This window comes from Triturus cristatus, chromosome 2_2 (assembly GCF_964204655.1).
Source record: "Triturus cristatus chromosome 2_2, aTriCri1.1, whole genome shotgun sequence".
In the NCBI taxonomy this organism is placed as follows: domain Eukaryota; kingdom Metazoa; phylum Chordata; class Amphibia; order Caudata; family Salamandridae; genus Triturus; species Triturus cristatus.
Genome location: NC_140582.1, coordinates 1204266439 through 1204293673, shown reverse-complemented (window position 1 = coordinate 1204293673; position 27235 = coordinate 1204266439). Strand labels below are relative to the sequence as shown.

The following is a 27235-nucleotide window of genomic DNA, read 5'->3' as shown; positions in this document are numbered from 1 at the left end:
TGTTCATCCATTGACTGATGAACAGCATGGTCGATTGAAAAGCATGAACCGACTCTGAGGAGTTACTGGTGGAGAAAATAAGCTGAAAATCATCTGCATAGTTGAAAGTGCAGACTTTACGCTCCTTCAGAGCTCGGAAAAGAGGGAGGAGATAGAGATTGAACAGCAGGAGAGAAAGAGATGAGCCCTGAGGGACTCCACAGGAGATTTTGACTCTAGGAGCGGTAAATTGGGCTGTACAGACTGCCTGGGAGCAATTTTCCAAAAAGGAGCTAATCCAGCGAAGGGCAGGGCCCGCAATTCCTGCATCCCCCACATGGTCGACCAAAAGAGAATAGTCGACCGTGTCAAAGGCAGCGGAGAGATCAAGCAGGATGAGAGCCTGCGAGGAGTCACTATCGACCTCACCACGGAGGGTGTTTAGAACTGTGAGAATTACCGCCTCAGTGGAATGCGCTGGACTAAAGCCAGCTTGATAGGAGTCCAAAAATTCGGATTCCTCCAAGAATTCAGTAAAACACCCTGTAACATAGGTTTCCAAAATCTTAGCTAGATAGGAAAGAAGGGAGATAGGGCGATAATTGGTCAGGATAAGTGGATATGATCTCACCTTTTTTAAAAGGGGGACAACAATTGCCTCTTTAAAGGTTGCAGGGACAGTTCCTTGGGACAAAGACTCACTTAAGAGGTTAAGAGCAGGACTAGGAAGGATAGTAAAGATTTCCTTCAAAATGCTGGGAGGGCAGCAGTCACTGGGAGAGCCCGATTTGACTTTTGAAAGAAGGTTGATAAAAGTATGCTCACATATAGGAGGAAAATGTGTGAAGGAACTTTGGTTTAAAATGGAATGAGAACTAAAATCCAAGATTTGGCAGACTGGGATACTGGACTTAATTTTATTAATTTTATCAATGAAGAAGAGGTTCAGAGCGTTACAAAATGATTGTGAGGGAGAGAGTTTGCGTAGTATTCTATCGGGATTATATAACTCATTGATAATATGAAAAATCTCCTTTGAGCGATTAGTTGCTGATAAGGTTTTGGGTGAAAAATGCGCCGCTTTAGCAGTTGACAGAGATTTCTTATAGATTTTCAGAGAGTTTAAGTAGGGCAATTTATCTTCAGGTTTGTAGTTACTTCGCCATTTCCTTTCCAATTGTCTTAGAGTTCATTTTTGGTGTTTCAGCTCAATTGAAAACCATTTCTGGGCCCCATGGCGGCGAGGAACATGGATGTTCCTAAGAGGAGCAAACTTGTCGCTGGCGGCTAGCAACCAACTGGTTAACTGTACATCCGCCTGGTTAATTGAAAGATTACCCGGGGGAGTCGAGTTGGCAAAGTGAGTCAAAGAATTAAGATTTCTCAATCTTATTCCAACTCCGGCGGAGGCAACCAGCACGGCTGGGGGTTTTGTTTGCAAAGTTATCTTGAATAGAAAAATTAAGTATGTGATGATCAGACCATGTACAAGGTAAAACTGAAACTGAAAACAGAGATCATGATCGTAGGCAAGAGATCGGAGCTATGGGGGGACAGGTGGTGGCCTATGGAGCTGGGGCCGGCCCCCCTTCCGGTCACGGAATTAAAGAACTTAGGAGTATGGATGGATCCCTCCCTCAGCTACGTTGGCCACACGAAGAAAATCGCGGCCTGTTGCTTTGGTATCTTACGGTCGCTTCGCCCTGTTTTGAAGTTCTTTGACCATCGCACCAGGCAGCTGATAGTCCAGGCTACAGTGTTATCTCGCCTGGACTATGCCAGCTCTCTTCTGGTAGGGTCCAATGTGGCTGAGGTTACCCGCCTCCAACGTGTCCAGAACGCTGCGGCGAGAGCTATTGTTGGCCTACCCCGTACTTGTTCTGCCTCCAGCACATTGAGATCACTGCACTGGCTGCCTATCAGGGCCAGAATTCAGTTTAAAGTGCTGTGTATGGCGTTCAAGATTCTGAGGGGGGTAGGTCCCCCTATTCTTGCGGACCTTTTGTCTTGGTATGTGCCTACTCGGCCCCTGAGATCCATGGGTCATGCACTCACTGTGAGTCCCCGATACAGGCTGTGTCGGGTCGGTGGCCGTTCTTTCCGGGTCAGAGCAGCCGAGCTCTGGAACTCCCTTCCTGTAGAGTTGCGACTGCTAGATGATCTTTTAGTCTTTCGTAAAGCCTTAAAAACCTTTTTGTTTTAATAAATTCACTTTCCTCCTTTCTGTTGTGTTTCCTGTGGTGTTGCATTTTTACCTGCCATGCGCCTGGACGCCCCTTAGCTGGGGCAGCAGTGCGCATTACAAATGTATGTAACATAACATAACATAACAGAAGACATGGTGATATTAGTGGTCCAAACCTGGTCAAGGATAAGTCCCTTAGTGTGTGTGGCCGTCGATACCTGTTGAGTGAGATTTAAACCTAAAAGTAATTCGGTCAGTTCAGCCGAATGGGGACCACCAAGGATGTCATTGGCCCAGTAATTGAAGTCCCCAATCAACAAAACCTTCCCATAGTTGGTGACAAGGTGGACTATCTGTTCACCCAAGGAATGGGGGAAGAGAGGCATCCTAACGGGAGGTCTATAATTTCTAATTTAAAACACTTGTAGAGCGCAGCATACACCTAGCGGTTTCTTGGCGCTGAGGGTTCATTGGCTGAGGGAAAGGAAGACCGGGGCGATAGTTTTTAAGCGGGGAAAGCCTGGCTGAATAGGAAGGTTTTTAAGTCTCTGCGGAAAGGAAGGTATTGGGTTGCGGAGCGGAGATTGTCAGGGAGGGAGTTCCAGAAGGAAGGGGCCAGAGTGGAAAAGTTGGACCCGCCCCACTTTTTGCGCGAAAAGCGGGGGATCTGGAGAAGGGACTTGGAGGAGGACCGGAGATTTCTAGCGGGGACGTAGGGTTTGATGAGTGAGGTGATGAAAGCAGGGGCAGTGCCCTGACGGGCCTGAAAGACCATGCACCCGATTTTGAAAAGGGAACGTTGTTTCACAGGGAGCCAATGGAGTTTTATCAGGAGGGGAGTGGTGTGGTGATAACGTGGAAGGCCAAATATCAGTCTGGCCGCCTGGTTCTGAATGACTTGGAGTCTACGCAGGCTGTAGGCTGGGATTCCATGGAAAAGGGCGTTGGCGTAGTCCAGACGCGAAATCACCAGGGCGGCCATAATGGTCTTCAGAGCCTGGGGGGAGAAAAAACGGGATACAGAGCGAATGGTTCGAAGAGTGAGGGAACAGGAAGAAACCACGGAGCTGATGTGTGAGTGAAGGGTGAGCTGATTGTTCATTTTGACACCCAGTGTTTTGACAGTGGGGGAGGGGGATGGTGCGGGACCGAGGGAAGAGGGCCAGAAGGAAGAGTTCCAGGGGCTGGATGAACCACCAGTAAGAACCAACTCGGTTTTGTCAGGGTTCAGTTTAAGATGGTTGTGGTTCATCCAGTCCCTGATGAATGTCATAGTAGACTGGAAGTTAGTGACCGAGAGAGAAGAGGAGGACAGATCAAAGATGAGCTGGAGGTCATCCGCATAGTTGAAAACGGTGACCTCCAGCTGCTGAAGAGCAAAGATAAGAGGAAAGATGTAGAGGTTAAAGAGAAGAGGGGAGAGAGAGGAACCCTGGGGAACCCCGCAGGTGACAGGAAGGGGAGTGGAGGTGAAGTTGCCTAGACGGACCGCCTGGGTGCGGTCCCTCAGAAAGGAGGAGAGCCAGACCAGGGCTGATCCTCCGATACCAGCCGCCCTGACACGGTTAAGTAGGATGGTGTGGTCCACCGTGTCAAAGGCGGCGGAGAGATCGAGGAGGACCAGTGCCTGGTAGTTGTTATCGTCCATGCCCCTTCTGAGGTTGTCTAGGACAGAGACTACAACCGATTCTGTTGAGTGCCTGGGGCGGAATCCTGCCTGACGAGAGGCCAGCCCCCCATTGGCCTCGATGTGAGCGCTCAGAGCTGCGGTGACATGACGTTCCATGACGGTCTATAGAGCAGAACACAGACCAAGGGAGCAGTACCTGGTTCAATATCGAATTTTATCAGTAGATTGTCCACCGACGGTAGATTTAGCGAAGTAAAGGCTGTGTAGTTGTAATTATGGCGTATTATAAGCGCTACTCCTCCGCCCACTTTCCCCTGGGGGCGGTTAGCCTGGATGATATGGTAGTCGGAAGGTAATGCCGCAAGGATATCAGGAGATGATTCATGGGATAACCAGGTTTCAGTGAGCAAGAGAAGATCAGGCTGCTCAAATTTGAGCAACAGAAAGATATCCATCTGATGTTTGACCAATGAGCGAGTGTTCAAACATGCAACAGAGAGCTTACGTGCATTGTAGGTTGGGTCATAGATGGACCAGTGGCATGCACACTACCGATTTCGGGGAAGGTAGTTCTAACTGCCAAAATTCTGTGTTCTTTTACACAAGAATATACAAGGGGATTAAGATTAAGTTTAATAGAGGCTGCATGAAATGCTATCAACTCACTGACAGTATAGTCAATTTTCTGAGCATAATGGCAGGTCCCAGGTGCTGGACGGACGTGGACGGGCGCAGATGGGCTTGCCTTTGGCACACCACCGGCACACCTGCTGCGCGTGTCCGCTGCGCTCCCGCGCTGCAGCCGGCATAAAATATCCAGTGGCAGCCTTAGCACCGCCCCCCTGTGCGCCGATTGGCTATCGATTGATCGTGACAGCCAATAGCCTCTAAGCAGGAAGACAAGTGAGGGGAGAGGTAAGCTCCGTTGGATGCACAGCAATGAGTTTTAAAAGAAAAATAAGCTTCGTTTTGTCAAGTGCAGAGAAGCGTGCGGGTGAGTGAACTCAATTTTTTAAATAAAAAGAAACACACAAAGCGACAATTGGCTAAAAGACACAGCGCAACAATTTAAAAAATAGCAGCAGAGTTTTCAATAAGCAATTCCAGAACAGGCTCTACGAGCGGGGATTACAAGCCAAAACCCGTTCCCGCGCTGCAACCGGCATAAAATAGCCGGTGGCAGCCTTAGCACCGCCCCCCTGCGCGCCAATTGGCTATCGAGTGATCGTGACAGCCAATAGCCTCTAAGCAGGAAGACAAGCGAGGGGAGAGGTAAGCTCCGTTGGAAGCACAGCAATGTTTTAAAAGAAAAATAAGCTTTGTTTTGTCAAGTGCCGAGAAGCGTGCGGGTGCGTGAACTCAACTCACTGGTCCAGCAACGCAGCTGGCGTATGCAGGTGTTTCTGAAGTCTCAGTAGGCCCAACATCAAGGTGACCTCTCTGACCACTTGCAGATTTCAGAGGAGACTGCAAAGCATCTGCAGTGGTAGTTACTAGACCACGATTAGGTCACCCCTCTTCCTTCATCACCGAGAGCTGATAGCCATGTCTGATGTATCACTTCTGGGTTGGAGTGGCCATCTGGGAGAGGTGGAGATCTGAGGCCTTTGGTCTCCGGAGTCCCGGCTCCATATCAACCGTCTGGAGTTCGCTAACATCTACCTACCATTGAAAGCCTTCTTTCCTTTCATCAGGGGGAGCTGGTACAGGTGCTCATGGACAACAACACCGCCATGCAAGGTGGAGTGGGGCCACAGGCCCTGTGCCAGGAGGCCTTGCACCTCTAGAAAAGGCTGGGCCACTAAGGAAGTTTGGTGGGGGTGAACCACCTGCCAGGACTGCCGAATGTCAGGGTGGACAAGCTCAGCCGATCACAAGTGACAGTTTCTCCAGTAGGTGGTTTAAGGTCCCTTTCTTGAATGTGGAGAACCTTGGCTCAATCTGTTTGCCACCAGCGAGAAGAGCAATGTCAGCACTTCAGTGTGCTGAATTCTTCAGAACGTCTCCCTCTCAGAGATGCATTCTGCCTCGAGTGGAACTCGGGACTCCTTTATGCCTTTCTGCTGATACAACTCCTGCCCTGAGTTTTCAAGAAGATCAGGACCGACTGGACCCAAGTCATTCTAGTAGTCCCGGATTAGGCAGAAAGTGCATGGTATCCAGACCTCCTGGGATTGAGCATTCATCCTCCGATCAAGATGCTCCTCTGGGAGAAGCTTTTGTCGCAGTAGCAGGGCAAAGGTTTGCAACTGGCCTTTCACAATCTACACCTTCATTCTTGGAGATTGAGCGGCAACAGCTAAACACCTTCAACCTTCCTCCAGAGGTAGTTAATGTCATCTTGGCAATCAGGAACCCCTCGAACTGTATCCGCCTGTGGGATAAATTTGAAGGTTGGAACAGTACTTGGCTGTAAGGCCCACTCCAGGTAAAGTTATCCGATGTCTTGGTATTTGTTTAGTCTCTGACCCGACAAGGCTTTTCTCTGGGAACAGTTAAAGGGTACCTTTCAGCTCTTTTGACTTTTTTGCAGTTAATGGATCAGCCCTCATTCTTTAAGTTACCAGTTATTTAATCACTTTTTTAAAGGTTTACCACATTTGTTTCCCCCCTCTCCCTTTGTCACGTCACAGTGGAACCTCAACTTGGTTCTTATGTTTCTGATGTGCGCTCCCTTTGCACCACTTAAGAGCTGCTTCATGCGACTTCTCACCCTAAAGACAGTGTTCCTCCTCGCCATAACACCACACAGCATGTGAGTGAGATTTAAGCTCAGCTCTGTGTCAACAACCTGCACATCAACTTCTTCTCAGAAAAGCTGGTTTTGATCAAACAGGGGCATCCTTCCTGCCTAAAGTTGTGATGCCAATCCATGCAGGTCAGAACATCACCATGGTAGCGTTCTATGCTCCACCACTCCTCTCTAAGGAGGAGGGAGTGCAGTGCTTGGGCTCCCAAAGAGTGCTGAGCTTTTAAGTAGATCGTACTAAAGAACACCGGATGGGCAATCAGCTCTTGATGGCATTCTCTGGAGCAAAAAGAGGCAAATCTGTGCAGAAGAAAACCAACTGTACTCTGCACTAATATGTGGTATGCACTGGCTAAAAGCAGTCTTCAGAAAAACTGCAAGCTCATACTACCAGGGCCAAAGCTGCTGCACTGCTTTGGCATGTGAAGTCCCTTCACTGGACATTTACCAGGCGGCTATGTGGGCATCCCTATATACGTTCACAAAGCATTATTGCCTGGACAGTCAGGTTTGCAGGTCCTGGTTCTAGTTCAAGTCCATCCACAGAGCCACCTCCAAATAGGTACAGTTTTGGAATCTGGTCAACTAGTGAGTTCTCTGCAGCTAGAAGTCTCTGAGAAGAATAAGTTACTTACCTTCAATAATGCTCCTTCTGGTAGAAACTCTATGTACAAGCAGATTCCTTACCGACCGTTCCGTTCTCCCCATTTTTGTTTGCACTCTATCCATTAATAACGTTCCAGCTCTAGGAATCTGCACACTGGTCACAGCAATTTGCTTTTGGGGCTTTGTGTATGGGGATGCAGACACTCTTGAAAGCATCTGACAGCACAGGAGTGGCACCTATAAGGACTCAGCGACTTCCTTGGCCCTGTGACTGTCCCTGCACGGACCTTGTATTTACCTTCTGGCCCTCCCAGTGTGGCAACCAGCACTGCAGCCCGTGTAGTTCTCCCCCTCCCGCTGCCGCGAGTCTTCCGTGGCCGCTGTGTGGAGGCGGGGGCAAGGGTGAGAACGGACTCAAGTTCCCAGGCTCCCTGGATGACGAAAGCGACGTCACCCCTCACGCGCCCGGAGGCGCTTTAAAATCGGCGTAATACCCGGTGGAGCGGGTGTGACTTCCTTGGCCCTGTGACTGTCCCTGCACGGACCTTGTATTTACCTTGTGGCCCTCCCAGTGTGGCAACCAGCACTGCAGCCCGTGTAGTTCTCCCCCTCCCGCTGCCGCGAGTCTTCCGTGGCCGCTGTGTGGAGGCGGGGGCAAGGGTGAGAACGGACTCAAGTTCCCAGGCTCCCTGGATGACGGAAGCGACGTCACCCCTCACGCGCCCGGAGGCGCTTTAAAATCGGCGTAATACCCGGTGGAGCGGGTGCGACTTCCTTGGCCCTGTGACTGTCCCTGCACGGACCTTGTATTTACCTTGTGGCCCTCCCAGTGTGGCAACCAGCACTGCAGCCCGTGTAGTTCTCTCCCTCCCGCTGCCGCGAGTCTTCCGTGGCTGCTGTGTGGAGGCGGGGGCAAGGGTGAGAACGGACTCAAGTTCCCAGGCTCCCTGGATGACGGAAGCGACGTCACCCCTCACGCGCCCGGAGGCGCTTGAAAATTGGCGTAATACCCCGCGTCGCGGGACCGCGCTGGCTAAGCACGGGCAAAGGGCGGGCCCTCTGTGGCCCTCCGAGGACCTACGAGACCGGACTGGACTCGTCCCCCTGGGCAAATTGTGATCCAAGAGAAAACAACGTATAGTAAGTTGTTACTACACTTTATTGTTACGACAATTACCTGTCAAAGTTAATAACATGTCTACGATTGTGCTGAGTCCGACAATAACGGTGGCTGATGGAGTGGGGACTTTATTGAATGGCACCCTGGATAATTATTTTACCAGAACACCATCCGGAGGCTCAACAGAACTTTCACTCGCAGAGCGCCGAGCTGAGCGTAGACGCTCTATAGAAAATATCAACCCCTAAGACAACACGACAAAGGTATAAGAAACCTGTACAATTTACAAAGTACGGTCCACCACCTACCAAGAAGAGACGCAATAGGATGGAACCTACTAAGCAGAAGTTGAGCTCTACTGACTTTGGGAAGAAGGCCATCCCCCCTAGTACTAACGTTATAACTGCTGCAGTCCTTATGGATGGGACTGGAACGGACACTGTTCCTATATCAGTGTTAACTTCTGCACATATAGAGGGGGAACATAGTACTAAACACAGCTTCGAGGATAACGGGTCTAATACAAAACATACCAGCAATCTTTTGGATAGTATTGAGATGATTATGCGATCCTATACTCTAGCAATAGTGGAAAGATTGGAAAAAATAGAGAACCGACTAGGGAAAATAGAAGCAGACCTGGGTAGGAAGAGAAGTCCTACACGACAAAAAGCTAATTTAGAGTTTAAACAGGTCTCAGTTCTTTCCCCAGCGGTTAAACCCGCTAATAGCTCTCGACCACCATCTACCGAAATTGGGGTAGTTCTAAATACAGTTTCAATTAACCCCATATTAGACGCCCCGTCCTCTAGCAGTCACCCTTCGAGTGGGACAGTTCTTGCCCCTAAACCCGCTCATAATAATTTCACTACCAATCAGACAAATGCTCCCGTGAGCATCGCATCAGTTAAAACTAACTGTTATCCAACAATCTCTGATAATAAATCTACCAGAGATCTGGGTAATTGTTTGAATGGATCAAAGAGATATGAGGAGGGAGGCCTCAGGCAGACCCGTGGGGAACAGTTCAGGAGACCTCTACCGGATCTTCCGCCAGAGGCCGTACCATATGTTGTGATTCTCATGGGGGTACCAGAGCTCCCGGTGAACAAGAGAGAGGTTTTTTCCCAACTAAAGAATAAAATAACACACTGGCTGACATTACATAGGCCAATCGCCAGTAATATAGACGGCGAAATAATACATGTACGCCGTCTTCAGTGGTTGGGTGGAAGACCTAAAGACATTGGGGGGGACGTGGTTGTGGTCAATTTTAGAGATCACAATGCAGTACGCTACATCCTGAATTGGCCTCAGGTAGATTTTGATAGTAGCATTATTTCTCGCCCTCTGACTTATTTTTACCCAAGATCTGTAGTATTTCCATCCCAACCTGCCCATGGCTACTCTTTTCCTACTACCAATTTCCCCAGTACGATGAACTACAGGAATTCTGCCTATGTCCATCATGCAGCTTCAATTGCAGAAACATCTGGGTGGAATATAGCACCTACCAGGCCAAGCATCACTGAACATAGGAGCACGGACTATCCAGTGTTATTCACTCCACTGGAAGTGTCTAACAGGTTTGACATCTTTAGTGGTCTGGATGCCTGTGACTGAAGTATGCAGTTACTGGGGGAGGAGATAGTGGGTGTACACTTTTTAAACGCAGGTGGTTTGGTTGAGGCTTTGGAAGGTAATGTACCCACTGTTTCAAATATATCTGATGGAGTTCCTGACTTGACTAGTGTCACTATAAATGTGCCAATTAACTCTGACCACTGTACACATACTGACAACCAAGGTAGCCGTGTCAGTGATACAACAATCCATGGTCTAACCAATTATGAAGCTGTCCCCGGAGTCACAGGTTATCTTACACCTAGTAACCGTCCAGGGAAGGCTAATGATACTGGATGTCTGGTGGAGGTCAGTGGATCAGAGACAGAGGGAGTGTTGGTTAATAGCAGCATAGGAGATACTACAATTGTTCACAATCCTTTAAGCAGTAATGTGGAGAGCCAGTTTTTGGTTTCGTGGAATGTGGCAGGTCTTAAAAATAAGTTGGCCTCCAGGGACTGGGTTACTTTTATTGATAATTATATGATTGTCAATATGCAAGAAACATGGGCATTAGAACCCCAACATAGATCAGGGTATCTTCACTTTGCAATAGCTGCAACCAAAACAAATAGAGGGAGACCTAAGGGGGGACTGACCACTTGGGTAAAACCGGATGACGGTTTTACAACTACACAATTAGAAATCAATTCAAGGGACATTCTGGCGGTCAAGTTAAAATCTCCCTCATTTGGTGAACTCATCATTTTTAATGTGTATGCCAGGAGAAATCCGGGAGGGAAACCATCAGAAGTTGTGGTGGCACTGGGACACTATGTTAGTATTTGGAGGGGAGGTGCCAACATATTAATTTGCGGAGATTTCAATTGCTCCTATGAGCCTCTGGACCATATGGATCTAGAGCTCACGGAGGCAGAGGATATCTGTTGGCAAATCCCCCCCCTTAGTCTACCCCCTATTAAACGGTGGACCCAGGCAGCCCTACAACTTAAGACCTTCAGTTTAGAACATGGGCTGAGAGCAGTGAACGGTAGGACACGAGTTGATGAGCAGGGTAATCCAACTTTTAATAACGGACTGAGCACTAGCAGAATTGACTATATTCTGGTCAATCTTGAATTTTGGACCTCAATACGTGATATGACTGTAATTCATCATAACCTTCTCAGTCTTGAGCTGCAGCTGCACAAAGGGTTGGGGTTAATACCAGATGATATGATAGATGATATCACCATGACAAATGATACTCGGCGGGTTAGATGGGCCGAGTGTCTGGGCAAACCAGACACCATTAGCGAAATGAATGACATGGTAAAAGAAGCAACTATTGAAATGCAGGGGCAGCTGGATTACGAGGATTACTGCAGCAGGGTAGTCCATATTCACTCGACCCTTTTTTTTAAACTAAGTAAATATTTCAGTATTCCGAGGAAGAGGTACCCTGGTAAGGGGAAAAAAAAACAGGAATCATGGTATGATAAAAACTGCAGGATTGCATACAAATCTTTAGCTGATGCAGTGCGATCCACAGATAGGGAGGCTATACGGGCGGCAAGGAATCATTACAAATGGACACAAAATGCCGCGAAAAAAGCGTGGGACACTAAACACTGGGAGGAGTTATTGGCAGCCAGTAAGTCCAGAGACTCGACGGACTTCTGGCATCTTGTGAGGTGGGGCATGGGGAACCAAAAACCAATCCCGGTTAATCATGTCCCGCCAGAACACTGGGTCAAGCACTTTAAGTCCCAGTTCGCTAACACAAATAATGTCCCACCACCTGCCCTAGCCTCTCTCAGCCATCCTTTATCAGCAAACACGCTAGTGTTCACCAAGAAAGATGTTGAATGTGCCCTCAATTTAATTCCCAAAGGCAGGGCCCCGGGCTTAGATAAAAATTCCCGCAGATTTGTTTCTGCATAGCAGATCAGTCTGGGTCCCTTACATTGAATTACTGGCGAACACTATTGCCAAAGGCACTACGGTGCCGGATATATGGCGGGGAGCAGAAATCATACCAATTTTTAAGAAGGGTGACCGAGCTGACCCGGGAAACTACAGGCCAATTAGCCTAATAGCCTGTATCCAGAAGGTTGTGGCCAGAATGGTACTTCTCAGGGTCCAGAATTGGATCGAGGATTCGGGAGTCATGTCCACTTTACAGGCTGGCTTCCGACCCCTGACTAGCACGGTAGATCAAGTTTTTAGATTTTCCACAATATATTGGAAATGGGTGGTTCTGGGGGGTGGCACACTATATGCAGCCTTTGTTGATTTAAAGCCTCGATTGGGAAACAAGGAAACCCTACCCACAAGGAGCCTGGGTATTATGTGCTGTAAGGAAACAATAGCTCATGCGGATTAATACTTAACAATATAGTATGTAATCTAAAATAATGATCAAAAAAGAAACGGGGATTATGAAAGATGTCAGAAGAAAAGGCAAAGCCATACACGTTGGATCTTTTTTTTGAAGAATGATCTTCGTTTATATTACTGGAGTATTTACACAAAAGGTGCACATAGATTTACAATACAATTTTGACATTAAACAAACAAATTAGAAATTAGTGTCCCAATGAAGAAAAACCTTAAACAGACAATTAACATAACATGCGACATACAAACAAGGTTTCCATTTCTCTTTACAAAGGCAATCACAAACAATTAATAATTCAAATTAACAACACTTAATTAATATAGGTGTTGATTAGTGATTTGCCATACGCGTCAACGGCGTTTCGACCCTGTTCCAAGTTAAAGGGTCTCGTCAGGACTGTCTAATATAGGGACACCTTTTAGTCCAGGACTGATGTAGCGTGAAAATACACAGTGACACCGTGTTAGAAGTGAAAGGATAAAATACTCACAGGTACCCAGCCGGGTGCCCTGTGAGAGAGAACTCACACGGAGGCTGTTGCCCACTGTAAATTAATACGATTTTAATTTTACGTCATGTAATGGTCCTTCAATATACCACACCAACCGAAGATCCAAACTGCTGTATAGCTGTCACCTCGTATTAGCGAGTCCGATCAACTCTATCCCTTCTTCCGGGTTTCCGAATATTCCACGAAGTGCTGCAGCAGGCGAACAAGGTCCTGTCTGCTTGGTACGATCACGATCATGATTTAAAGGCTGCATTCGACCTAGTCCCAAGAGATAGGCTGTGGAGAGCGCTCCACGAGCAGGGTATCCCACCTGAACTACTTGCGGTTCTGATCAAACTACATGAAAATAATTACGCGCAGGTCAGATGGGGTAACCAGAGCCAGGTGACCTCCAGCTTTGCAACGGAAAGGGGTGTGCGGCAAGGGTGTGTGCTGGCACCCACATTATTCACACTATATATAAATAGAGTTATAGATTATTATAGGGACTCTACTACTGACGCACCCAAACAGAACGGCATCCCCGTCCCCCTGTTAATGTTTGCCGATGACACCCTCCTATTATCAAAGACTCAGGAAGGGTTACAGAAGGCAATAGACTGCTTTGAAAAATTCTGCAATGACTATGGCCTCTCTGTTAATGTCTCTAAAACTACATTTATGACGATGCATAGGCATAGGAACATTAGGAGCAGAGTCTTTATGAATGGGGAATCATTAGAGCAGACTGATAGCTTCAGTTACCTGGGTATTACATTGGGCTCTAGGTTACAGTGGAAGCCGCATGTGGCCCATTTAATCTCTAAGCACGCTCAACTATCTGGTGCCCTTCTAAGAGAATTCAAGTTGTCAGCCACTAAACCTATAGCCCCAGTATTAAAAATCTATGACTCAAGTGTAAGATCTTCCATGCTATATGGAGCAGAATTGTGGGGGTCGTCTGATATAGTAGGTTTACAAAAAGCACACAACAAATTTCTCCGCTGTATAACAGGGCTCCCACATTCTACACCACTCGTACCTTTGCGCATGGATTTGGGATGTCAGAGTCTAGAAAATATTTGTAGATTTAGACCAGTTGCCTACTGGAGAAGACTGTGGGTAACCCCAGAACTGAATCACTATGCGTTAGCACTCCTGGAGATGCGTGATATGGATTCTGGGGGTAAAATTCTATGGTTTAGAAAGGTTAAAATTCTCCTTAAGTCCCTAGGATTGGGGGATCTTTGGGATAATCCTCAGGGGACACTATTTTCTACCAAACAACAGTTAAAAGAGGCCTACTGGTCATTCATATCCCAGGAGGAGTTTAAGTCACACATTGCTCCATCGTATACTAAGGCATTTTTGGAGCTGAAACATACTACTGGGTATGAGATGTATTGGGATTTGATTACAATGCCTCATGATAGGAAATTATTCCATCAGTTTAGGGTAGGTACTCTCCCACTGAATACGGTCACCTGTAAATGGGCATCTAGTAAAAATGACCAAATGTGCCCTTTTTGTATAACATACCCGGAAACCATAGCACATGTCTTGTTTATCTGCCCAGAATATAAGGCCCCCCGTCATAGATGGATAAGAGCAGTTTGTATTCAAAAGGGTATTAGGACGGGGGTTACTGCACTGAGAATATTTCAAACCGACTGTTCTGAAACAATAGTGATAGCTTTAGCAAAATTTCTGAAATGGATGTGGATAATAAGAGTTGGGAAACTGAAAGCCCTCCAGCCGCCCTAAAGTAAACCTAGTACAATTGTGGTATTTTTTTTTAGTTTTAGTGTGTTTTTATGGAAGACAGTTATTTATTATCTTATTTGGTCGAGTAGGAATACCACATATGTAGTGAACTTAAATCCTGCTGTTTTTTGTTTTAGTGTCAAGATTTCTGTGTATAACTTAAATGTGTAGCTTAAACAGGATATACCCGATGACGAATTGTTCATTTTATTTTCTTTCTTTGTATTTGATGATGAAATGTGTTTTTAATTTGTCTTTTATGACAACAAGTCGAAATAAAGACTGTTTGATTGATTGACTCAGCACATCATTTCCAGAGCGGAAGAGCAGGGGTGCTGAGCCCATGGGCACGCAGAGGTAGTTTCAGCATACGGTCTGCTGCTTGGGGGAAACAGAAAAGGAGTCTCTACCAGAAAGAGCCTCACTGAAGGTACATAACTTGTTCATCTGCCCACTACGAAGCTAGAAGTCTCACTGGTAAATCATCAATGTATTTACGAAGCAGGATGTACCAAAGTCAAACTAAATTGTTGGTTCTGTCACCCCTTTTGCTTCTGCAGTGAGAATGAAAATTAGGATGTGGTGTCCAAAACTGGCAACGCAACACATGGCATTGTTGACAATATGGGCAATGTGCTACATGCCCCAAAGCACAGTGTTGAATTCTCATGTGCAATCCCTTCTCTATGTTAGAACTTTATTGCATCTAAGGGGCGTGGTCTAGCCGGCTGCAAGATGACCGCACTTTGAGTGGGCTCTGCTAGCCAAGCTGAAAATCTGTAACAATCCTGCGGACCAGGGGTGGTTTCACCCCCCTCCATCAAAGCGTGGGGTTGTCTACACTCCAGGGCCAAACGGCAGCCCCGTGCCACCTGACAATAGACAGAAGCAGAGTGCCGGTGGCCGTGAGGATGAAGATTCAGCATGGTGGCCCCAGCGGTCTCGGCGAAAGCTGGAATCGGGCAGCCCTGCGGTGTGAACACTGACTCCGACCATGGGCCCTCATCCATCACTGTGAGGTGATCCGGCAGGGCAAGTCTCCAATACAGCGGTGGTGGCGGTGGCGTTTGAGTTCAGCGACGCGGGTTCATGCTGGGCTACGACTGACATCCCCAGGCACTGCTGGGCCCAGGTGAGAGGCGCCATCTAGTGCGACGGGGGGAGCTGCAGGCAGGACAGAGGTGCGGGTGCCGTACTGCGCAGCTCGGAGTGGGGAGGGAGCTCTCCCGCCGAGTGCTTGCGTATCTGCAGGCCCTGAGATGGGGTTGTCGCACCTCCCTGGTTTCCCCGCTCGTGGTGTGCCCCGCTGTGGAGTGCGGCGCCCGCTTGGGGCCTGACACACACCTGAGCCCACCCGCGGCACTCTGGGTATGTGAAGGGACATCGCTGCAGCCGGGCCCTCTTAACCACGCTGCGGGGACCCTGTTACCTTGCTCGTGGGCCCCAGGGATTGTTCCAGGCCTACAGTGCTGGTCTCCCTGCATTGCACCTCCTGTTGAGACTGCTTGGCGAACTGCGTGGTGGCCTTGGAGGCCTGGGCCATTGGGCAACGCCTGATCCTCGCTCCTGGGACTGTTTGGTGCAACACCTCCGGGCAGGGCCGGCTTTAGCACTGGTGGCGCCTGGTGCGACAATGTTTGTTGGGGCCCCCATCCATGGTGGAGGTGGTGAACCTATTTACAAAAGTATGTCTCTTAGAAAAGGAGTAACCCACTGACCTTTTTACATTATATTCACTTTGTGGTCTGAATGATACACGTTCATTGCCATTGCGGGATATTAACCCTCTGTGCTATTTTATTATCAGTTAAAACCTCAATTAGACACAATTTCGAACTCTCTTCAGGAAGAACTTTAATTGCTGGAAGCAAAGAACACAGCAGCAGGTGCTTTTAACAGCAAAATAAACTTGGAAACTCGGCGCCCCCTGAAGCCAGCACCCGGTGCGGTGGCACCGGTCGCACCGCCCTAGAGCCGGCCCTGTCTCCGAGAAGGTTGTGCCAACGCTTGCCACTCTCTTTTGGTCCTCACCACGCAGCTGCGCCCTACAGGCATTATATACTCCCTAACATTGCTCTGTTCTGTGAGGCCTAACCTCAAATTCTCAGTCCGCTCCTCCTGTGGGCCTGTTGGACATTGGGGCAGAGGCCCCTGCCCTCAGAAACTTGTGTTGGTGTTGCGACTTCTTGTGACTCGTGCTCTGCTGTTGACGTGCGTCTGCTGGGATCCACCGGCTCTGAGACTTTGGGCATAGTCTACCACTGCATCGGTGCCGGTTTCACGCAATTAGCAACATGGGCAAGGCAGACCCAGAGCAGGCCAAGATCTCTTTTGAGCACAGGCGCCAGACTAGATAGGATGACCCTGCACACGTGGCGGAGGATCAATCCACTCAGACTGAAGCCGCTGAGTCACGAGACGATGATTTAAAAGCACTCCTGCTGGACATCAAATCCAGCCGTGGCACAATTTACTCTAAACTTGACCACCTAACTGCTCACCTGGACCAGGTGAAAGCTAGAGTGGACACACACGACACTCACATAACACAGCTGGAGGCACGAGTGTCGGAGGTGGAAGACTCGGCGGCAGCTGACAAGCAACAGCTGCTTAGGATGTACAAGGTGTTAGACCTGATTAAGGATAAAAACAAGGACTTAGAGGCACGCTTTAGGAAGGGCAACATCCGTATTACCGGCCTGCCCAAGTCCAAAAATATAGCAAGGATGGAGGACTTTGTTGAGACACACTTGCGGGACCTCTTTGGTAATGTACTCTCCTTTGTCTTCATTGTGGAACGGGCTCATATGTCCCTTGGGCCTCGTCCCCCTCCTGGGGCTCAAGCTCACCCGATAGTCACCAAGCTGTTGAACTACCGTGACTGTGACACGGTCCTGCGAGCGGCACGGGAGGTGAGCTAAGTGCGGCATCAAGGGAATCTCCTATCGTTTTATCCGGATTTCACCCTGGCAGTACAGGCCGCCCGATGAGAGTTTCTCCCTGCTACAAATATCCTCCAAACCTTGAGTTTCAATGCGCCTTTTTCTACCCTGCTAAGCTGAAGGTTCAGAGCGGTGCCCAGGAGCAGTTCTTCGGAGACCCAAATGCCGCACTATCCTTCGCGAAAAAGTTAGAAGCACAAAAACGAACTGCAGCCAAGAGCCTCCCAAACGCTGAGCGAGGACAGTAAGGTGACAATGACTAAGTTGGATTGCTGGGTCCTATTCAATGTTTGGGCATGCTTTGTCCTAATTGACGCTTGGTATGTCATTATAACGTCAGTGGATTCCTAGTGTGTCCAGCCTTTGGGGGACATTGCCCGTTTGGGGTGTGGGGCGTTGTCCCTTGGTTCCTCCAGACGGTCCTGTCAGGTACATGGTGCCGCAGTGGGATTAACGATTGCTAATGTTCCCTCCGGGGAGGGTTGCCCCTACGTGTGAATGTTACTTGCATGACCATGGTCCGTACAGTGTTGTGGCTTGGCCATCCTGTCTTTCCGGCAGGGGTGTATGTCAGGCGGAACCAAGCCCCCTTGGGATAATTCCCGTTCCTGTTTGCGTATTTCTTTATCCAAGTTTGGGTTCCCTGGGTGGGGTTGGGGGTTGTTTCTCAGCCTCATTTGGGTGTTGGAGTGGGTGGTGGGTGCGTTGGGTTCTCCCCTAAGTGGTTGGTACCCCTCTCAAGAGATACGCTGTTATCTCAGTTTCATTTTGTATCTGGCAGAAGATTATGTCAGGCATTATGCAACACATTGTTCATAGCATCACCACCGGCAGTATGTGTCACTGCATTGCGCGGGCTCTCCGTCACTGACTCCCACTACCACTCCTTATGACATACTACATTTTGTACATGGAACGTTAGAGGCCGCAATGACCATCGCAAGGCACACCTTATACATGCGCAGCTCATCAGACATAAGGTGGATGTCTGTTTTCGCCAGGAGACAAACTTCCTTTCGGCCACCGCCTCTAGGCTGCTTTCAGGGCACTGGGGTGATTCCTATTCCTCCTTCTATTCTAACTACTCTCGTGGCATCTCTATTCTCTTCCATAGAGGTCTTCCCTGGCAAACCAGCCATTTTCCCATTGACACCGAGGGAAGATATGTGCTCCTCGCTGGCACCCTGTATAACCAGTCACTGATTCTAGCAGCTATATATTGCCCCATTTCCGATGATCCTGACTTCTTCACACGCATTTGGCAGCTCATCTACTCTATGGGACCTCACTCCTTAATCTGGGCAGGCGACCTTAATATAGCTCCATTGGCTGGCACTAAACGGCTTCGGTGGCCGCATTCAGCACCCTCACGCAACATCCCTGCTCCATTTCATCACTTCAGACAACTTTGTGCTGGACGAATGGAGGCACGCGCATCCTGACAGGCGCGAGGGCACCTGCATCTCGGGCTCGCAGGGCTCGTGGTCTCGCCAAGATCTGTGGATTACCACGCGTGACATATCCTCCTGGACCACTTGGGTGGACCATATGGCCCGCACCCTCTCCGACCACACCCCTGTTCGCTTGCGCCTGCAGCTCCCGCTCACACTGCGCCACATGTTTGCCTGGCGTCTGCCCCCAATGCTCTTCAGGACGCTGCTTTCCACGAGGAGATTTGTAATGCGATAATCACCTACTTTGAACTCAACATTGGCTCGGTAAAGTCGCCCTCCACCCTCTGGGAGAGTTTTAAAGCTGTTATTTGGAGGGAGTGCATCGCCAAGCAGTCTGGGGTGCTTAAATCTATCTGGGGTATTCTTGATCGTTTGGAAAATGAGATCAAAACACTAGACCTTCAGCAATCTCAGGATCCCCGCCCCACTCGCATTAATCAGAACTAAGCTTTCCAAGTTTCACGAGGAGGCTGACAGGGAGATCGCGTTTTTGGGTCGAGAGGCGCATGCCTGGCGCTATGGTGAAGGAGATGCTCACCCACCTCCTCAGCGCCTCCTTCTACATAACGGCGCTGAGAAACAAATCCGCAGGCAGAACAACCTCCCCCCTCACAGATTATTGCCAGAATCTCGACCTCCTACTCCCAGCTATATTCTGCTGGCAAGGCAGCTCCTCGGGAGGTCATGGACCAATATTTTGATACCATTGAGCTCCTTTGGCTCGGTAAAAATCACTGGCACTATCTCGATAGGCCATTCACTCGGGAGGAAATTTCCACTGTTATCGCAGGCCTCCCGGGTGACAAGGCTCCCGGGTCCGATGGTCTCACCCCTGCTTTCTATAAACAATATGCCCCTCTTTTCCCGTTACTCACTTAGCTGCCATTTACAACGACTCTCTTGAATGTGGCAGCTTCCTGCAATCTTTACGTGAGGCTATACTCACTCTTCTCTTGAAGCCTGACAAACCCCCGGACCACTGTGATTCATACCACCCCTTATCCCTCATGAATACCGACAATAAATTCTATGCTACATTACTTGCCACTCATCTCCTCCCCCTCATGTCCTTAATTGCTCGCCCGGATCAATCTGCGTTCATTCCGGGGAGTGCCACTTCTCACAATTTGCGAACTATCTTATCAATCCTCCATCAAATCAACCCCTCTCTACCGGCTGTGGCGGCTTTACAGGACGCCACCAAGGCCTTTACTACACTGGAGTGGCCCTTCCTCTTCTACCTTCTCCCTTGTTTGGGATTCAGTCCAGATTTCGTACGCAAAATACAGCTACTATACACACTTCCCACAGCTTGCATCAGGGTGAATGGCAGGTCACCAACCCTATTACCATCTCAAGGGGTACCAGACAAAGGTGTCCCATCTCTCCCATGCTCTTTGCCATCGCCATGGAGTCCCTCGCGGTGCGTCTGCGCCAACACCACTCTCAGCGAGACATTGGCTTCTCGGCACATGCTTTTGTCACATCCATGTACGTGGACGATGTCGCTCGGTACGTCCGCGATTCTCAAGAAAATCTCGCTCCCATGACCAGGGAGGTGGTGCGGTTTTGGTGCCTCTCTGGAATCCAGGTCAACTGGAGCAAATCGGTACTTTTCCCCCAAACAGATGCTACGAAGCCATTCACCCATGATTATCCCTTTGTCTGGGTGTCTGGTCCTACTAGGTACATCGGAGTCTGGTTGAGCAGGGTTGTGGACGAACTCTGGAGGTCTAATTTTGGTTGGGCGGTGGACTGGCTAGAGACTAAGATCCGTAAGTGGCAAAAGCTCCCTCTATCGTTAGCGGGGTGCATCGCCATAGCCAAGATGGTGCTGCTACTAACATTTTTATATCTCTTTTTAAATATCCCTATCCCCCTTACATCACACTTTTTTTCGCAATTTCTGTTCCAGCATAATTGCCTTCATATGGGCAGGACGTCAACCCAGAATTGCTTATGATACACTTACTCTACCCTTAGCCCGTGGCGGTATGGGAACTCCAGACTTTAAGCTTTATGCGCTATGTGCTCAAGCCATCTTTCTCCACTTCTGGCTGCACTCCACACCATTTCAGCCCCATACTGCAGTCGAGGCTGACCTTGCTGCCCCATGGCCGCTTCAAACTGCATTATTTCTCCCACCCAAGCCCCCCTGAGACGAGATAGATACGGTTGAATGCTTGCGTTGGGCTTGGGACGGGCTGCCCAGATACTCCGATGCCACCGTATCGCAAGCTGAGACTCGCTGAGACTCGTTGGCAGTCCTGCATTTCCCCCATTGCAGACAGTAGGCTTGGCTCGCCATGCCGCGCATATGGGCCTTACCACTGCTGCAGACATTTATCCTGACAACACATTCTTCTCGCTTCCTGAAAGCGCAACCACCCACGATAAGTTGCTGTACTATCAGATTAGGGTGACGTGTGAGGAAGCTAACTCTGCATTCCCGCAGGCCCCCCAAAACTAATGCAGCCCTTGAGTGTGTACACGCATCTAGCTCCCTGCGGAAGCTGGTCACTAGATTATACGCTCTATCCTTGGTCGCCTCCTCCATCAACACCAAGCGCGCGCGCACTACATGGGGTGAGGACTTGGGAAGGGACCTTTCTCCTGAGAAGTGGCTCTATTGCTGCAATCAGACCTAGCGCCTCTCCCCAAATTACCGTCTGAGACTCATACACTTTATGGGGCAGATTTATGTTGCACTTGCACCACTTTTGCGCCGCCAGTGCGTCACTTTTGTGACGCAGCAGCGGCGCAAATCCTGCGCCATGGTGCGGGGTATTTACAACGTGACGCTTCTGGGAGATGCGTCACGTTGTAATGCCCTGCGCCATATGTTGGCGTTCCAGGGCAGGTGGGGGCGTTCCGGCGCTGGAACGCCTCCTAAAAGTGGCTGAGTGAAATCTACAAGATTTCACTCAGTCACTTTGAGGCACATGCTGCGTCAAAACCCTGCGCCTGCTTGAAGCAGGCGTAAGGATTGACGCAGCATTGTACAGATAGGGCCCCCCAGAACATTGCTGGAGCTGCGTCGCGCTTGCGACGCAACTCCAGCAATACGCCACTTTTACGGCACAGATGCGTCACGCATCTGTGCCGTTTTTGCCCCATGGTGCGCCGCATTATAAATGCGGCGCATCCATGGTGGCGCAGCTGCGGCGCATAATAATTGGCGCATCCCTGCTGAAATGCAGGGATGCGCCAGTTAACATAAATCTGCCCCTAAGTATTTTCATAAGCTTTACTGCACCCCTGTATCCTTACACAAAATGGGCATAATTGACGACAGATGTGCGCGCTGCACGGCTCCAGGTGCGGACTTCGAACACCTGGCTTGGGTGTGTCCCAGGGTGGTGCTGTTCTGGCAGGGGGTATGCACTGTTATTAGCGACATTGCTTTTGAGCGTATCACCCCGGACCCGCTGCTGTGCCTCCTGGGTCACGTTAAGCACGTGTCCGTTACCAGCCGGAAGCTGATCACGATGCTGTTGGTGCTGGCTAAGCGGAGGGTGGCCATGCATTGGGGCCGCACACTAGCTCCCACGGTTAAAAATTGGTTGACGACGCAACCCACTGCCAGACACTCCTGGGCGAGTTCTGAGATTTGACGCCTGCACCCAGCAGTCCCCCAGATATTTGGGCCCCTCTTATTTCCTATCTCCAATGCTTGACCGCCCCAGACAGCCCAGCAACAACCTCCCCCAGTGCTGCCACGCGAAATGCCCGGGTTGAGGATCATGATCGCGCCTCCCCCACGGGTCGGATTGATCGCGCCTCTTCTGCTGTGCCTTGAGCACTATTCAATTGCTGACGGATTGTATCTGTGTAGCTCGTATTGCCTTCACCTCTTTGTAACATGTTACGCCACCGGAAATGTAGGATTTACTGAACTAATGCTGTAATGCCAAGCTGCAATGTGCTCTGTGCCTTTTTGTTAATGAAGGTTTTTGAAAATTAAAAAAAAAAAAGAACTATATTGCATCTTTCTAGATTGATGAGGCAATTGTAAACGAGTGATTGCATTTTATTGCAGTGATCTGTATTTTTACAAATGTATTTGACAAAATAGAACCCTTTGGATGTAGGGGTGCGACCTGATCTGAACAAAGCTGAAGCAGCAAAGCACAAACATGATACATATTCTGATATATTAGGCTCAAAGCGGCATTTTGCATATCCATTTATGTGTCTCGTTACAGTTGTTGTCATTCCATTTGTCCTTGTCTCGTATTACAGCACAATCCTCTTCGTCCTTAAAGTTATCAGGTTGTTTTTCTTCCCAAAAACTAGAAAAAAGTAAATAAAGTTATGAATTATACTTTTTTTTAATTTATAGCAAATTCAATGCAAGAAAATATTCTAATTATTTACTGTTGCAAATGTAATTAAAAAAACTATTTTCTACATCGCTTAAACAGAATGAAAAAGCATTGGATACAAATTCAATGCAGTGTATGGTACACACAAACAAATGAAGCATGTATTAACCTGAAGAACATCTCCTTTTAAAGTGAACACACTCTTCCTGTGGGGCATCACGTGATCTGATGATTTGTTTTATAGAGGTAGTAACACAAGGGGGCAGATTTATGAGGCCCGTTGCGCCATCGGAACGTCACTTTTTGTGACGTTCCATGGCGCAGAAGCCTGCGTGATATTTATCAGGCAGCACTGAGCCACTTTTTGTGGCTTAATGCTGCCTCATAAATATCAGTCCCTTTAACGCAGTGTTCTGCGTTAAAGGGGCGTGCAATGGGTGTTGCTGGGGGCGTTCCCAGCAACATCCATGGCCTTTTGACACTGCCCCAGATTTACGAGAAATCGTAAATCTGAGGCAGGGCCAAAAGCTTACGCCTCCCCAGGGGAGGCATAAGGGAGGCGCAACGGGGAGAAATATCTTTGTTTCTCCTCGTTTTTCCTTTTTCTATGTGTGCTGCATTCTGCAGCGCACCTACAAAGAGGAAAAACCTCTTGTGATTATTTTTGCACAGAAAGGTTTCCCTTCCTGTACAAAAATATTCATCTCCGCAACGCAGGCACCCTTGCACCATGGTGCAGAGGTGCCTGCGTTGGCGCAGGCAGCCCATTGTGCGCCGGCACAGGGGAAAAGGACAGGGATGTGCCCTGCCCTTTTCTTTTGCCGTAGGGAAGCGCAGCAGGAAGGCCTGCTGCGCTTCCCTACGGCAAAACCTCACAAATCTGCCCCTAAATTCCTTGGAAAGATTAGGTCATGTGATGCCCATGCAGGCTGCAACAGCAGATGTGTATTTTTTCATGAATACCAGTAGTAAGTTTAGTGGTCAACACTACAACAAATTATTTGGCTTGACCCCAACATATGAGATTCAACTTTTCAGTTTTGTGAAAGGGTAGATACATTGAACCAGCATCAGTCAAACTGGGAGGTCAGGAAATGTTCCAAGTATTCTGTAATGCAGAACATCTTGGTGATTAGCTTGGGCACCCTTACTGTTCATTAGTCTCTCTTCCTGAAATAATAGATGCTGTTTACGGTCTTTCATTTAAGTTTAAAATGTCAATGATAAATTAATCTTGAGGCCTAAAACGAATACACATAGATAAGGGGGCTGTGGACCAATGTATGTGGGCGGTCTGGTTGTGTGTGTATGTCTGTGGTTGTCATCATCATGCTTGTGCACCAGCGAAGACTCAAATAAAGCATTTAAGCCCTACAACCAAACTCACAGAATCAGACCCACAAGAAAGCAAATGTGTTTAACATGCTTATGAATACGGTAAATTGCATTTTAAAACATGTACACTTTTGTCCCAGGCCTCTGCAGCCCCAGTAGCTCTCCCTTCCACTGCAGAACCATGAACTGTTGCCACTTAGATCAGAGTTTTACTCCTTGACCACAATGCTCTTTGTGACTGGTGCCCGATCAGTTCTTCATGGTCAGCTGAACATAAGGACACCCAAGAACTCCTTCAGATAAGTATTACTGTCCTCAGTGGAGCCACAGGAGCCAGATACTACAGCAAACTTAACAAATTCCTGAGGACATTTTTTGTATGCCTTCTACTTTTATGGAGTAGGGAGGTCGAAGACTGAGGGACAGAATTAAAGTCTGGCATACAAGGTCCTCTGTTCGTCAACTGCTCCCCCATTGGCTCTGTTGATAGAATGTTTGCTCTGATGGCCTGGCTGATTAGGGGCCGATGGAGGAAGGGCACACTCCGCCCATCATATTTAGGGTGGATGGTGTGATGTCCTTTGGCTCTGTCATGTAAAACCTGTGTGCTATTGTCTTTCCAATGCTTGGTCTTGGGTTCAAGGAGGAGTGGTATGGTTCCACACCTCCTTGTTCTCGATTTACCATCAATTTATTAGGGAATTTAATCGAATCCACTACGTGACTTTTTTGTGAATTTAGTTGTTCAAAGTTACCATTTTTCTAAATAAGATTCATCTGACTAAATTTAAAGTTCAGTGGATCCTACAATCTGACAATCTCTCAGAAGTTTGGCACAACTTCAGCACTGTGATTGGCTGGGAAGGATTGCTGAGCTACAAATCTGTTTTCTGTTTGGAATCAGGCCTTTAAGGGTTCAAGTGTTTATTTTTTTCCCATCATGGATTACATGACAGGGGAGTTCCGCAAGGATCCACAATTTTACCAACGCTCTTCAAGTCATACATGGAACTACTCACTGAAATCTGTATTCAATCAAAAATCCCATACCACATGTATGCTTATGATACCCAGCTCTGCATCAAACTCTCAACTCAAGAAGATATCAGGAGACTGGATGATACTGTGAGGAAAACACAGGACCCTTGACATTCCCAGGTAGGTCGCTGCCCCCCCCCGCTGCAGCTCCACCAGCGCTCGTGTGCCCCCCATGCCCAGTGTCCGCTGTGTCCAGCTTTTGCTTCTGTTTCCTGTGTGCCTGCCCATTTAGATTGTGCCACTGTGTGCCCATTTTTGCCTTTTTTTCCTCTGTGCCCTCTCGCTCGCAGATCCCTTTTCAATCAGTCAATCAATAAAACTTTATTTCGGTTTTGTAAAAACAAACCATAAAAAATCACACAAGTACGACACAATAAAAGTCAATATTGGGAATAAGTTCATCATTAGGATACATCAGTGCTGAGTTAGCAGGAATTTTAGGCGGTACATACTTATAAATCCAGGCATTTTCTATATTTAACAGCCGACTTTGAAAACTCTAATACAAAAAGAATACTATCACTACATAGTAGTTGTAAATACATCATGGCAGGTCTGATCTGATAAAAATCAAGTTTCTTTAAAAGCGGGACCAGATAGCGTTTGCGGGGAAATTCGTAAAATTTACATAAAAACATAAAATGCAGCATGTCCTGCGGAGACTTTCCGTCGCAGCCGCAGGATGCTGCTTCTTTATTAAAAAACGAAATATATGGTCTGACAAGCAAATGATGAAATAAATTCATCCGAAATCTAGTTAATAAAAATTTCTCATGGGAAGACAGAGATCCCATTAGGTAAGGCTCGGTGTGTGGAGTTGTTTTTAACATAAGAAAAGTCCTGACGCTTGATTTCTGTGCCTCCTTAGCTTCCCTCATCATTTTCCTGTCCATTATGAAGGCTGTTTTTATTGCCTCCACATCCCCCTTAGTAATACATTCGGTAGTTTCGAATAGCTCACCCCTAAGCTTAAAAAACCTTTCCTGATATATTTCAGCCAGGGTACAGCAGATGAGTTATCCATAGACAAGCAATCTTTTAAGATCATGTGCGTTAGGGCGATATCTGGGTTTAACCATAGTTTTAACCAGCAAATCAATGGTCGCAGAGAAAAAATATCATTGATATACTGTACCCCCAACTCCTTATGAACAGCTAAATTAGATGTACCTTGTGGGAGACACAGTAAGCGTTTCAGGAAAGTATTCTCCACAATCTGTAACCGCTCACCCGAGCTATACCCCCAAATTTCACTTCCAAAAGATGCCATAGCCACTGATTTGGCATTATATAATTGCAACATTGCACCAGTAGGCTTTTTCCCCAGTTTCCAGGCAAAATTAAAGATAACTGCGTTCACCCTAGTAAAGTCCCATTCCTTTTTCAGAATGTACGGGCCCCAATTCAATTTGTTGTCAAAAAGGACACCGAGATAGGAGAACATGCTAGAGATGGGAATCTTTTCATTGCCCACATTAAATTGAAAATTCTTTTTTGGGGTTTGTCCTACCTGCATAATGAATGATTTGGAGTTATTTATTGTGAGATCCCTGTCTGACATAAAAGATTTAAAAGCAGTTAGAGTGCTTGGAGACCTCTTTCAGTCCTAGATATAAGGACCGCATCGTCCGCATATAGTAGGACCGGGATACCC

At 48.0% G+C, this 27235-nt stretch overlaps 1 protein-coding gene across 1 annotated transcript in view; it reads right to left on the bottom strand.

Moving 5' to 3' along the window:
• Positions 1-22897: 22897 nt before the first annotated feature.
• The window catches only part of LOC146863394 (C-type lectin domain family 4 member D-like), a 189053-nt gene continuing 184715 nt past the window's right edge, over positions 22898-27235 (bottom strand). The window contains exon 8 of the mRNA XM_085643366.1: positions 22898-23175. Coding sequence (XP_085499492.1) covers positions 23046-23175 — 130 coding nt within the window. The 3' untranslated portion in view covers positions 22898-23045. The remainder of the gene's footprint in view (positions 23176-27235) is intronic.